General features: G+C 48.4%; 1 protein-coding gene across 1 annotated transcript in view; it reads left to right on the top strand.

Moving 5' to 3' along the window:
* The window catches only part of LOC102170020 (putative DMBT1-like protein), a 34,882-nt gene that overhangs the window by 17,540 nt on the left and 2,712 nt on the right, over nt 1–14,630 (top strand). The window contains 9 exon segments of the mRNA XM_018041104.1: nt 786–1,103; nt 4,385–4,762; nt 5,375–5,407; nt 7,623–7,655; nt 9,693–9,846; nt 11,711–11,928; nt 14,178–14,259; nt 14,261–14,336; nt 14,338–14,497. Of these exon segments, the coding sequence (XP_017896593.1) occupies nt 786–1,103; nt 4,385–4,762; nt 5,375–5,407; nt 7,623–7,655; nt 9,693–9,846; nt 11,711–11,928; nt 14,178–14,259; nt 14,261–14,336; nt 14,338–14,497 (1,452 nt within the window).

The following is a 14,630-nucleotide window of genomic DNA, read 5'->3' as shown; positions in this document are numbered from 1 at the left end:
AGTGAGTAGAGTGCCAGACGCATTCCAGGGGCAGTGAGCTAGAATAGCAGAGAGAAGAAAAATAGTGAACTTCGGAATCAGGAGAAACGAGTTGCAATCAGCTACTGACCGGACACGGGATTTAGGCTAAGTCACTTTGCTTCTCTGGGCTTCCTCAGTGGCTCACCCGTAAAGAATCTGCCTGCAAAGCAGGAGCTGTAGGAGCTGCAGGTTTGATCTCTGGATCAGGAGGATCCCCTGGAGAAGGAAACGGCAACCCACTCCAGTCTCCTCATCTGGAAAATCCCAAGGACAGAGAAGCCAGACAGGCTGTTGTCCATGGTGTCACAAAGAGCTGGACACGACGGAAGCAACTTAGCATGCACGCTGCACTTTGCTTCTCCAGCTATCAGTGTCCTCAGAGATAAAAGTGGCTTATCTTCCTGAGTTACTATGAAGTTGTAGGTGGACACACAAACACATATACACGCACAAAAGCACTTCAGAAAATCACAAATCACTATGCAAGTTATTCTGTTTTTCTGCATTTAGCCAACACAGGTTGGTATACAGCTCTGGCCCAATAGATGTTCATTTAATGCATGTTTTAGGCTAAATGTTGTTTTGACAGTTTTAGTGACTTTAATGTCACTTTTGTGACATTTTTTTTTTACTTTCGTGACTAGTTGACTGACCTTTTACTGAGTTCTCCATCCCGAGCAGTCGTGTGGGGTGAGGAGCTCAGCTAGCCTCAGAGGAGTGAGCATGTGCCCAGGAGGCTAAGCTCACCCAGTCTCTGTATGCAGGGAACTGGCCGGAGCTGCGGCTGGTGGGCGGCTCAGGACGCTGCTCAGGACGCGTGGAGGTCCTACACCGGGGGGCCTGGGGCACCGTGTGCGACGACCTGTGGGACCTGAACGAAGCCGAGGTCGTGTGCCGGCAGCTGGGGTGTGGTCGGGCCGTGTCCGCCCTCGGGAAGGCCCACTTCGGCCCAGGCTCTGGAGACATCTTCCTGGATAACCTGCAATGCGCCGGGGTGGAGCGCTACCTGGGCCAGTGTGCCCACTCGGGCTGGTTGGAGCACAACTGTGGCCACCACGAGGACGCTGGGGTCATCTGCTCAGGTAGTCTCTCCTCCTCCCGCCGGTCACCACCCAAGTGCCTCAGGACCACCCTGCTAGAATTCAGAGTCAGCCAGGGATGAAGACAGGCTTCCCTGGTGGTTCTGCGCTTAAGAACCTGCCTGCCAAGCACAAGATGCAGGATCAATCCCTGGGTTGAGACAGTCTCCTGGAGAAGGAGCCAGCAACCCACTCCAGTATTCCTGCCTGGGAAATCCCATGGACCCGGAGGCCACAGTCCATGGGGTTGCAAGAGTTGGACAGGACTTAGAAACTAAACCGCCACCACCAGGGTTGAAGACAAGATCCTCAAACATGTAGCATTTGATGTTTGCTTTATCCCTTTAGGGCTTCCCTGTGGCTCAGCTGGTAAAGAATCCACCTGCAATGCGGGAGACATGGGTTGGATCCCTGGGTTGGGAAGATACCCTGGAGAAGGGAACAGCTACTCACTCCAGTATTCTGGCCTGGAGAATTCCATGGACTGTATAGTCCATGGGGTCGCAAAGTGTTGGACACAGCTAAACGACTTCACTTCACTTCACTTATCCCTTCTAAGTTGATTGAACAAATAAGATTTTAACTGATTCCCAGAATAAAATCTTAAAATTTTCTAATTTGAGAGTAAGAATTACCAAAGGATTGTGTACCTTACTGCATACAGACATATGAAAAAAAAAAACATGATTAATTATGGGGATTTTTAAGGAGTATTTGTAAAGGTCTTCGTTTAAAGGGGCAGCCAATGTGGTAAGTCTAAGGAAGACTGCAGAGCTGGGCAGACTTGAGTCTGGATCTCTGAGCTGGTGATGACACTCAGACAGCATCTGAGCAACTTTTAAGTTCTTGGAGCCTCAGTTTCTTCATCTGTAAAATGAGGAGACTGCTTGCTTTCTGGCAGGATTGCTGAAAGGGCTCCTTCAAGCTGTCTTTTGGATAGCACCTGCAGAGTATCAGTACCTGACAAAGGGCTGCATTTTGGGCAGTTTTTACACCATTTCCCTCACTCAGTCCTCCAGAGAATCAGTAAACTAAAATGGCTGATTTTAATTGCCTTGCAACAGCTTTTCAAAGTACTTTGGGATAGAGACTCCCACAGTGGTCTAGTGGTTAAGACTTCACCTTCCAGGGCAAACGGGGAGGGTTCAATCCCTAGTGAGGGAGCTCCGATCCCACGTGCCTTGTGGCCAAAAAAACAACACATTAAACAGAAGCAATATTGTAACAAATTCAATAAAGACTTTAAAATGGTCCACGTTAAAATATATATATATATATATATCTTTAGGTGTGAACAGCTAGAAGTGAGTTAATCACCTCTGGAAGGTCTAGTAATAGCCCTTTCCAATAGCGAGATAATCTCTGTAAACTAGCAGCTGTAATACCCGGTGTGATTCGAGAGATTTGGTAACTAGAACTTGAAAGAGCCCTGTTCGTAGACATGCCACATGAGACGGAGTTGGTGTCTGGGACTTTTAACTGGTTGTTGTCGTTCCGTCACTAAGTCATGTACGATTCTTTGCAACCCCGTGGACTGCAGCACGCCAGGCTTCCCTGTCCTTCACTCTCCCGAATTCATGTCCACTGAGTCAGTAGTGCTGTCTAACCATCTCATCCTCTGCTGCCCTCTTCTCTTTTTGCCTTCAATCTTCCCCAGCAGAGGGGCTTTTCCATTGAGTCAGCTCTCTGTATCTGGTGGTTTAATTGGGGGCACATCTTTTTTAAAATTATTTGTATTTGTTTGACTGTGCCAGGTCTTAGTCATGGCACTAGGGATCTGAAGTCTTCCTTGGAATGTGCTGGATCTTTAGACATGGCATGCAAACTCTCAGTTGCAGAATGTGGGATCTAGTTCCCTGGCTAAGAATTGAACCTGGCCCCTTGCACTGGGAGCGTGGAGTCTTAGCCACTGGACCATCAGGCAAGCCCTAGGAGGCGCATATTTTAAAACACTGTCTTGTCTACTGGAGCGTTCACTCACCCATCTGCTTACTTGGAGGTGTCTTATTATCTGCGACACGTCCAACCCAGTCACAGCCTCATGGGGTGTTTTTATTCCTAACGTTCAATGCCCTGGGGAATGACTGTCCAAATCTGAAGTCTGGAGTGTTAGGCGCTCAGCTGTGTTCGACTCTTTGTGATCCCATGGATTGTAGCCTGCCAGGTTCCTCTGTCCATGGGATTCTCTAAGCAAGGATACTGGAGTGGGTTGCCATTCCCTTCTCCAGGGAATCTTCCCGACCCATGGATTGAACCCATGTCTCCTGAACTGAAGGCAGATTATTTACCATCTGAGCTACCATGAGATGCCCCCAGTGTGAAACTCATCTGCCTCAAAATCAGGAGTCTAGGTCATATCATCCAAATGTGCACATCCATCTGATCATTTTCTTATAACACAGTAACCAGCCCACAACCAGCAAGAAATCTCCTATGTCTATAGCTGAATCTGTTTCTCCCAATACTGTGCTATTTACAGGGACTCATTTTTTCCCATATCAGATGAATAATCATTTATAAGGATGTAAGGAAAATCTTTGCTGTTGGTTATAAAAGTCAGGATTTCAGAAAAAGACTGACATATTTTTTCTCTACATAAACAGAGGCAGGAGACTCATCTAACAGCTCAGGTAGGTCACGCCTTTTTTTTTGATGGGACTTGAATATCAGCTCTTTGTGATTTACTGCTGGGCTCAGTTCATTCTTTATCTAAGCTGCTGATATTTTCATGGCTTTAAGATGCCATTTAAAAGTGTTATTTGGGAATACTCCTTTCGATATTGTTACAGGTGATGATGTCTCTATGTGTGTGGGTTAGAGACACATGTGCAGGCATGAAATGGCACTTCAAGGTCTTTTTGCAAAAGTTTTCCTGTTACTCAAAGGCATTTCCCTGAGTCTGTCCTTGACCGGGTCCTCCTCAGTGTTTTAAGAGGAGTCTTGCAGCCACACCCCATCACTCTCTTGAGCGCACCCTGGTCTTTCTTTTCACGGCCTTGTACTGGTGTGAGAAAGCATTACACTTGTGTCTGTGGTTAACTAACAAATAGACTGCAGGCTTCCTGAGGCAGGAGACATACCTCTTTGATCTGCATCTGTGTCATCAGAGCTTAACATGAAAGGCAGTCAGTTTCTCTTCGAACACTGTTGAAATGACATTACACTGACTGAAGGCCCCATAGTCTGCATGCAACTCAGACACACGTGAGCAACGTGAGGAACAGGCCCCAGGGGTCAAGACAGGGGCATCCCTGCACACCCACATTGTCCCGCTGGCCTCCGAGGCCTGGGGCCGGTGGGCCTCCAGCAGTCTCCTGGGGACTCACAGGCCCCTCTGTCTGCAGGGGACTGGCCGGAGCTGCGGCTGGTGGGTGGCTCAGGACGGTGCTCAGGACGTGTGGAGGTCCTGCACCAGGGGGCCTGGGGCACCGTGTGCGACGACCTGTGGGACCTGAACGAAGCCGAGGTCGTGTGTCGGCAGCTGGGGTGTGGTCGGGCCATGTCCGCCCTCGGGAAGGCCCACTTCGGCCCGGGTTCTGGAGACATCTTCCTGGACAACCTGCAGTGTGCCGGGGTGGAGCGCTACCTGGGCCAGTGTGCCCACTCGGGCTGGTCGGAGCACAACTGCGGCCACCACGAGGATGCTGGGGTCATCTGCTCAGGTAGCCTCTCCCCTCTCGGGCTATAATTTCAGATGTTATGGTTGAAGACATTGTGAAACTATGCATCCCAGGTGGAATTTTTCAACCACCCATCCAACCATCCGTCTGCTCATTCTGTTGTCAGCCAATCCACGAGTGCCCACTGTGTGCCAGGCACTGGGCTCAGGCACACGCCCTGCCCTGGGCACCCCCTGGTTGCACATGGAAGGCCTTGAATGTTAGTGTGAACTGGCATCCCACAGCCCCGCCTTGCTGAATCCTGGACCCCACCCCACACCCAGAGATTGTGATCAACTAGGTTTGGGAAGGGACGCTGGAATCTGCATTTTAACAGATGATCCAGGTGATCCTGCATAAGAGGGGCCACAGGTAATCCAGCCCTGGTGACCGGGGAAGGGGCAGAGTTGACCCAGATGCTCTACCCCACCTTCCGGGGCCAAGGACCCTGTTGGAGGCGGACTGGAATGCCCCAGGAGCAGCGCTCTAAGTCCTGGGCCCAAAAAGACCAGGGTCCTCCCCACTTTCTCCCCACCGGCCCCCTTGTTACCCTACCTCCTCCAAACTTTGGATTCGCTAAAGAGAGTGACCTGTTGTCTTTTTTTGTGTATTCAGATTCAAAAGACCTGCCTCCTCCCACACCTCCAGGTATGTCCATATTTTCTTTGTTGTTCAGGCAACTTTATAATAATAATAACATTGAATACTTACAAATGCTTTCAGGCACTGTTTTGGGGCCTGTGTAACTTATTTAATCTGCACAATAACCTCTTAAAGTAAGTTATTTGATTATTCCCATTTTCAAGATAGGTAAACTGAGATACAGAAAATTAGTAATGTACCAAGGTGTAGCCATTGGACTTGAACCACAGGTGTCAAAGCTCTTGACCACCAATCTAATATACCACACCCGTTCATTGGCCCCAACTACACAAAGACCAGGCAAAAACTAACACAAAACGGGAGATGTTTAGCTCAGGCTACTACTTTTATCTTCAGGAAGTGAAACTGTTAATCTCTTAGTCATGTCTGACTCTTTGCAGTCCCATGGACTGTAGCCCACCAGGCTCCTCTGTCCATGGAATTCTCCAGGCAAGAATACTGGAATGGGTAGGCGTTCCCTTCTGCAGAGGATCTTCCTGACCCAGAGACTGAACCCAATTCTCCTGTATTGCAGGCAGATTCTTAACCATCTGAGCCACCAGGGAAACCTGCAAAAAGGCATTTTAAATATTCTTTTACAGAAAGAGTAATTTGAGATGCAGAGAGGTTAAGTGACTTTCCTAGGATCATTCAACAAGTTAATGTGGGGACTAAGCTTTGATACTAATCGGTCTGACCCCAAAGTACATATTGGGAATCTTTTGCTTGTTTTCAAACAGTTTTTTAAGTTAATGATTGAATGATATTCTTCTATAATAAAAACTGAAGATTGGAAAAGTCAAACACCACATGATGTGATGATTCTGAAATGATGCTGAAGGTAGTGAAAAGGTGTTTTGTTTCATTGCAACAGACATTCCTAAGCATCTACATAGCAGCAGGCCTGATGCTAGGGTTTCTGAATAAACTCGTTTATTTAATCCCTACAATTGAGGACTGGGAGATCAAGAAGCCTTCCCAGGATAACTCAGTTAAAAAGTAGTAAAACTGGAATTTTAAACCCCATCTCTCACCCTTTGAATCCTGTCCGTGCACAGCCTCAGAAAACACCGCCGGGCACACGTCATTAACAGGAGCATCTGACTCGGTCATCTGCCTGAAGATGACCTGAATGTGTTCTGAGTATTCTTGGAGGGAGACCAGCTTTGTGTGTTGGGGTCGTGAGTGAGAGGAGAAAGGCCATCCAAAGTTAAAGGGCCAGTGCTGGGGTCAAGGGCAGTGGATATTCAAATTAAGCCTCATCTATAGCTTTCCCATTTATGTAATTCAGCTAAACTGAAAATTACATGGATTGATGGTGAAATGGGGAAGACCATACTGCATGAACAATGGCTCAGCGGTAAAGAATCCGCTTGCAATACAGGAGACTCTTCCCTAGGTCGGGAGATCCCCTGGAGTAAGAAATGGCAACCCGCTCCAGTATTCTTGCCTGGAAAATCCCATGAATAGAGGAGCCTGGTGGGCTACAGTCCATGGGGTTGCAAGAGTCAGACACGACTTAGCGTCTAAACCAGTGCCACTGTATTGCATGAAAGGAGCCATCTGGCCCTCTCTTGCTGCTCTAAAATGTAGTGGTTTAAAGCAACAACCACTGAATTATAAGCCGTGTTTTGGTGGGTCAGGAATTGGGGCAGTTCTTGGCTGGGAGAGCCTTCTGCTCCACGCAGTGTAGAGCAGGTCCACCCAGTGGCTGGTCTGGAGAGTCCAGGACAGATGCACTCTCATGCCTGGGGCCTGGTGGGGACTCAGCCAAGGGCCTGCTTCCTCTCCAGGTGGTCTCAGGGCCTCTTTACAGGGCCTCTCCAGCAGGGGAATCAGACTTCTTACAGAGTGGCTCAGGCTGGCTCAGGGTGCCGTGAGCAAGCCCGTGTTCCCAGAGACAGGAAGTGCAAGCTGCCAGTCTCTTATGGCACAGCGCAGCTTCTGCCATATTCTGCTGGCCAGAGCTTCCACAGAGACCACCCAGGCTCCAGGGAGGGGACCAGACCCCACCCCGTGACCAGAGGCATGTTGGAAAACCTGCAGCTTTCCTCAGCCTGCCCCAGGACCGTAGAGAACATTCAGTCAGCACCTTCACACTTTTCTCTGTTTGCCCTAAGTACATGGACATTTCTAAGGAAACCCTTTACATTTTGCTAACTTGCAGATGAGACTAATTCTCCTGATGTAGGCATTATCTCCTTTTTGTTCCCCCTTCTAGGTCGTTCCACAGCGTCTCAGGATCATGTAACAGGTAGTTGCTTGTTTTAAACTGACATGGTAACTCGATTCTAAAAGAACCATCAGAGGCAATGCTAGGCGGTATGCCCTGGACGGGGCACAAAGGCTGGCTTAGTGTGGGTGAGGGGCTGCCTCTGCTGCCCAAGCTACACCCGCCACAGCCCCTCCCATGAGAAGGTGGGGTGGCCAGGACTCAGCCTGAGGATCCCCTCTGTTCTCACCTTGCTGAGGGGCGTGGCGTTAGTATGGCCAATGCCTGGAAATGCTGACTTTTTAACTAAAAAAGCAGCAGCTGGGAAGGGGCGTGTGGATCTGCCCAGATCAGAGTAGGCAGGAGGGGGACAAGGGACTCGAAGAAAATGTGGCTCAGTCCATCTGCCCATCTCAGCCCGCCTCCTGCGGGCACAGTCCTGTAATAGGCGCCCGCGACAGGTACCAGCCCATCACTGCCCGCCACATGTAGTTCAGTTCAGTTCAGTTCAGTCGCTCAGTCATGTCCAGCTCTTTGCAATCCCATGGACTGCAGCACCCCAAGCTTCCCTGTCTATCACCAACTCCCCGAGTTTACCCAAACTCATGTCCATTGAGTCGGTGATGCCATCCAGCCATCTCTCATCCTCTGTCATCCCCTTCTCCTCCTGCCTTCAATCTTTCCCAGCATTCAGGATCTTTTCAAATGAGTCAGCTCTTCCCATCAAGTGGCCAAAGTATTGGAGTTTCAGCTTCAACATCAGTCCTTCCAATGAACACACAGGACTGATCTCCCTTAGGATGGACTGGTTGGATCTCTTTGCAGTCCAAGGGACTCTCAAGAGTCTTCTCCAACACCACAGTTCAAAAGCATCAATTCTTCAGCGCTCAGCTTTCTTTATATTCCAACTCTCACCTCCGTGCATGACCACTGGAAAAACCATAGCCTTGACTAGATGGGCCTTTGTTGGCAAAGTAATGTGTAGAGGCTTCAGGAAACCCAGTCCCAGGGGGTTTCAGTGTCAGTCTGACATTTGTAACCGACAAACAGCAGTCCACACCAGCTCCCTAGGCTGCCTGTGTCCCTCACCACTTCCCACCCTCCATTGTGGGAAAGACCAGGAATCTGTGAGATTCCAGGAGGATTGCAAGGTGCTCAGGGGAGAAAGAAGAAAGCTCAGCATCTTCATAGTTTGGGTACAAGATTAATAAAATGTTATGCTTTCAAATTTCCTCTGAAATAATTAGATGATTCTAAGCTTTCTGCTTTTTTCATGTGGTGTGCTGTTTCAAATTTATATGAGTGTGTGTATAAATTTATTATATTAAATAATATAGTTATATTAATATGACAACCAGAATGGAAGAGTTAGATTTCACGTGTTTAATTCTTAAAAGTCCAAAACCTATAAGCTCCAGTCTGAGTAGATATTGAGATGAAGGAAAGACAACCTACCCAGAAAAACTGGTGAAAAAGTAGTTAAAGGGATGTCCCAGGCACACTCTCCCAGAACAGTCCACACCACCCCCGTTGCCTTTGTCTTCAGTTCCTCCGACCCTCAGATCCTCAAGGTCACCCCTTCCCCACCACGTACAGCTCCACCTCTGTCTCTGCCTCTCTTTCCCAAACCCTCAAGCTGATCAGCTCCACCTATCTCCCAGCGAGTGAGACCTTCCACTTTAGAAAGAGTCAACAGGGCAGAGATAAGATTTTCCCCGTTGGATGACAGAGGGAGGAGGGTGGGGAGCTCTCACATCAGTGCGTTCTGTTGCTGCTGCTGCTGCTGCTGCTAAGTCACTTCAGTCATGTCCAACCCTGTGTGACCCCATAGACAGCAGCCCACCAGGCTCCTCTGTCCCTGGGATTCTCCGGGCAAGAATACTGGAGTGGGTTGCCATTTCCTTCTCGAATGCATTCTGACCTGTCACAATTAGACTGAATAGGCTGTCCTTCCCAGAAGATGCTTAGGCTACAGATCTATTTATTCAGACTACAGCCTGACTCCACCAGGTCCTTAGTGGGATGACAGAAGTGACGCCATGGGGACATATCCTGACATCCTTTTTCTTGCTGTTTCAGGAGAAAGGAACTCTTGTGGAGGGGTCATTTCTAGTCTCTCTGGCTCATTTTCCAGTCCACTGTATCCGGAAAACTACCCAACAGACATCCAGTGTGTGTGGGAGATCCATGTGGATAAGAAGTTCCGCATAGAACTCATGATTCCAACTCTGAAGTAAGGAAACAACTCTTTAGAAGAAGTGTATGCATGCTAAGTCACCTCAGTCATGTCCGACTCTTTGTGACCCCATGGACTATAGCCCACCAGGCTTCTCTGTCCATGGGATTCTCCGGGCAAGGATACTGGAATGGGTTGCCAAGCCCTCCTCCAGGGGGTCTTCTGAACCCAGGGATCAAACCCGTGTCTCTTAGGTCTCCTGCATTGTCAGGCAGGTTCTTTATCACTAGCACCACATGGGAAGCCCCGTTAAAAGAAGAGTCTACCTAAATAAGAATATTGCCTTGAAAAATTCAATAAGTGGTTTCATTCATGTATTTGACTTAACATTACTATGAGGGTTTTTTTTAATTCACTTTTAAAAATTGTCCTTTTCAGCTTTGCCCTCATTGTACACTGGGTACCAGTATTTATCCTCTTAGACTTTCTTTTTCTTAATCTGAGTTTTAAGCAAGCAGTAAGAAGCTTTACCCGCACATGCATTAGGCGACTACTCCAGCCATGAGCCCTGCGTCCTCTACATGTCGCCTTAAAATGAAGTGAGATGGTAGTCAATGCTTCATCTCTGACATAAAAAGACTCTTCTACGTCACTGCCATTCTTTTATTGTCAGTTCATAAAATAAAAACTGACATTTTTGACGTGCTCAGGCTCTGTACTGTGCATTCTGTATGCTTGTCACATTACAGCATCACTATAGCCCTAATAAAGATGTCCTTATCATCCCAGTTAAAGACTAAGAAGCTGAGACTCAGAGAGGTTATTCACCAAAGGCCAACCTTCTAGGTCCATTGGATATCAAAGGCCCCACTCTTCACCAGTGTACAACGCTAAGGAGAGTCTGTGCAAAGCCCTTCTCCTTGTTGACTATGACACAGACCATGCAACAAACACAGAAATACTGTGAAATGCTATGAAAATCCCCCTTTCATATGCACTCCACTGTTGCTTGGCCCATGGACTCAGACATGCCCTATTACAAAGAATATTCTAGAAACATGTTATCTTTGTCAACTGAAACCTTAAGGATACAGCCCATAATGAGGTGAGAAGCTTGAAGCCACACCTCTAAAACCTATCATGTTATCAGTTATCCATTTCTTCAAAATCAGCCCTCAGGACTGCCCTGGTGGTCCAGTGGTTAAGACTCTGTGCTCCCAATGCAGGGGGCCCAGGTTCGATCCCTGCCTGGGGAACTATAAGATCCCATGTGCCATGTGGCAGGGCCAACAACAACCCATCAGCCCTCATACACATCCCTGTGAATAATTACCAAAGTGCAAATACTGTTCCACATGCTGACATTGTTTTTATTTCAAAATCAAGTGTTTCCTCCCCAAGAATTTGGGTGTGAAGAATGTTGTGAAATACAGAGTTAGGAAAATTGGGCTGTGATGTCAGTTACATGTTGATCAGTCGGGATGACCATCTCCCGAGGTTTTTGTGTAAGTTGTGATTGGCTAAAATCAGTATGATTTCTAAGTTTCTATTACTGAGTTGCGGCCATAAACCTCACACATTCTTCAGAAAGAGATAAAACAAGTTTTGCTAATAAGGCATCTGAGAAGGTTAACTGATATTTTATGTATTAATATGTGATTCAAAGTATAATCCAAGTAGTTAATTCTGTGCGTGTCATACTTTTCGAGCTTTAAGATCTAGGAAGCTCTGGGACTTCCCAGTGGTTAACAATCTTCTTCCATTGCAGGGGGCACAGATTTGAACCCTGATTGGGGGAACTAAGATCCAGCATGTCGCATAGCCCAACCAAAAAATAAATAAAAATAAACCTAAGTAAGCAATTTTAAAAAAATCTAGGAAGCCCTAACCAGCTGCTAAGCCTCCACTGTGATTCCCCCAGACTGGAAGATATCCTTGGATGCCCGTCCGACTCAGTAGAAATCTTCGATGGCCCCAGGATCGCCTCACTCTCCATGGGGAAGTTCTGTGCCTCAGCGGCTGTGATGTTTTTCTCCTCCTCTGACATCCTGACTGTGGTGTTCCGAAGTGATTCCATGATCACCAACACTGGCTTTTATGCTCTGTTCAATGCGATACCCCAGGGCAGAAGAGAGTCAGGTAGGAAGCTTCAAGTAGGCTTTTGGCCTTGAAAAAAAAAATAATAGTTTTCTAATTTAAGGGATTCTCCTATTAGCAGAAGCATGGGCTTCAGTTTTAAAAGCTCCCCTACAATTAGCCAGAAAGGCCCTGCTGTATCACTGCTAGCTTTTTCCACTAAGAAGGTCTCGTGGGCAATTGAAATAAAGCGGTGATGGGCTTCCCAGGTGGCGCTAGTGGTAACCCACCTGCCGATGCAGGAGATGCAGGTTCCATCCCTGAGTCAGGAAGATCGCCTGGAGGAGGAAATGGCAACCCACTCCAGTATTCTTGCCTGCAAAATCCCACAGACAGAGGAGCCTGGCAGGCTAAAGGCCATGGGGTCGCAAAGAGTCAGCCACAACCAAGCCACTGAGCACATGTGCAGCCTATATGTGAACGGGCAGGCAGCTCCTCTCCACGGCTGCCTCCGTCACAGCCCACCACCCTGGACCTGTTACTGTCCAGGGTGCTGAAAGGTGAAGTCTGTCTTCCAAGAATCCTCCTCCCTCCACCAGATGGCTCACTTTACATCTTGCCTCCTTTGAACCCTAGACTCACCACATTAGAGGCCTCAGTTCAGTTCAGTCGCTCAGTTGTGTCCGACTCTTTTTGACCCCATGAATTGCAGCACGCTGGGCCTCCCTGTCCATCACCAACTCCTGGAGTTCACTCAAACTCATGTCCATCGAGTCAGCGATGCCATCCAGCCATCTCATCCTCTGTTGTCCCCTTCTCCTCTTGCCCCCAATCCCTCCCAGCATCAGAGTCTTTTCCAATGAGTCAACTCTTTGCATGAGGTGGCCAAAGTATTGGAGTTTCAGCTTTAGCATCATTCCTTCCAGTGAACACCTAGGACTGATCTCCTTCAGAAGGGACTGGTTGGATCTCCTTGCAGTCCAAGGGATTCTCAAGAGTCTTCTCCAACACCACAGTTCAAAAGCATCAATTCTTTGGCACTCAGCTTTCTTCACAGTCCAACTCTCACATCCATTCATGACCACTGGAAAAACCATAGCCTTGACTATGGGGACTCATTAATGGATAGACCCTATAGCTCATCATTCCAGAGCCAGGTCCAGTTTGCACCCAAAAAAATACTTATCTGTCAGTTGTGGGGCCACAGTAACTCAGGTCGCTAGGAATTCAGGTAGAAATTTCCAGTTTGTATTTTAAGGCTGTGGGGTGGGGTGCGGGGAGGGTGTTTCTGGACCTTCCAAAGGCATGTGTGAGATCTTGCCCTGGAGAGGCTAAGTAAAATCCAGGAGTTGAAATCCAGATGATTCGTTGACTCAGGATCATCATTTATTCATCCAATAGTATTCACTAAGGTCCTACTGTGTGCCAGCCCCATGCAGCCAACAGAACGGTGCCCTCCCCCCTGCAGTTTACGGTCGGGCAGGTATGGGTGAGTGGGGGAGGATCAAGACATAGCAAACAAGCAGATAAACAAGATGATGTGGGGCTGGTGATAAGGTTGGGAACAGAGAGCCACGTGGGATGGAGCTGCTGCTATGGTGGACTGAAAGGGATGGACAGCCTTGCTGAGCAGGCCATATGTGAGAAGTGACCATAAAGGGGCATTCTCAGCAGAAAGAAGAGCAATGCGCAGGCTCTCAGGGAGGAAAGAGCTGGACATGTCAAAGAAACTGAAAGAAGGCAAGCCTGTGAGCACAGTAAGGGAAGAATGTCCCCAGGTGTCGCCAGGGGACAGCAGGTGATTCCAGCAGGACACAGCCTGTCAACTCAGAAAAAGCCAGTCCCTTTGGGTTTTATCGAGTCATAGACTCCCTTGTGGCCAGGTGCCTTCAGGGGATTAAATCTACACTTATCCAAACACTTGTCCAGGACCTGCCCAGAGAAGCAGCCAGGAGCCCATTGCCCCAGGAACCCAGCTTTGTGACCCAGAGAAGCACAGGGCAAGATCTGTAGGACCCAAGGTGTATCGGGGCTGAGCGCTGTGCTTCGTGTGCGTGCTGTTGTTGACTTGGCATCCCATTTTACAGATGAGGAAACTGAGGCCCAGGGAGATAATTTGTCAAAGGTTATACAACTAGGGAGCAGGAGAGCTGGAGTCTAAACTCACCTCTCTCGTGTATTACAGACTTGAGACAGCCTTAATAAGGCTTCATTCTTGCATTTATTTGACTTAGCTGCAAATATGGGAGCTAGAAATCCTTCCTATTTAAAACTACCTAAACTCAAAGGTAAAATCTTGCTTTGTTTGGAAGATGAGCCAGAGCTGCAGCTGGTGGATGGTTCTGAACAGTGCTCCGGACATATCGAAATCCTGCACCAGGGAGCCTGGAGCACTGTGTGACGAACTGTGGGACCTGAATGAAGCAGGGGTCGTGTGCTGGCAGCTGGGGTGCGGTTGGGCCATCGCTGCCCCCAGGAAAGGCCCACTTCGGCCTGGGCTCTGGAGACATCCTCCTGGACAACCTGCAGAGTTCGGGGAGCGAGAGCCACCTTGGCCAGTGCCCCAGTTCCGGCTGGTCAGACCCCAGCTGTGGTCACCATGAGAATGCTGGCGTCATCTGCTCAGCTACCTGTCTCTCTCTTCCAGCGGCAGGTTTTTTCTGATCTTTCAGCAGCTCAGGGATGGAGGAAGCTGTGCGCAGAGCAGGGCTGGTGACCTGGCAGAAGGGGTCCCTTCAGCCAGGCTGACAGAGAATGCCGAGAAC

This window comes from Capra hircus, chromosome 26, assembly GCF_001704415.2.
Source record: "Capra hircus breed San Clemente chromosome 26, ASM170441v1, whole genome shotgun sequence".
Classification (NCBI taxonomy): Eukaryota; Metazoa; Chordata; class Mammalia; order Artiodactyla; family Bovidae; genus Capra; species Capra hircus.
The sequence above is the reverse complement of the archived record's forward strand: the minus strand, read 5'-3'. Positions and strand labels throughout refer to the sequence as shown.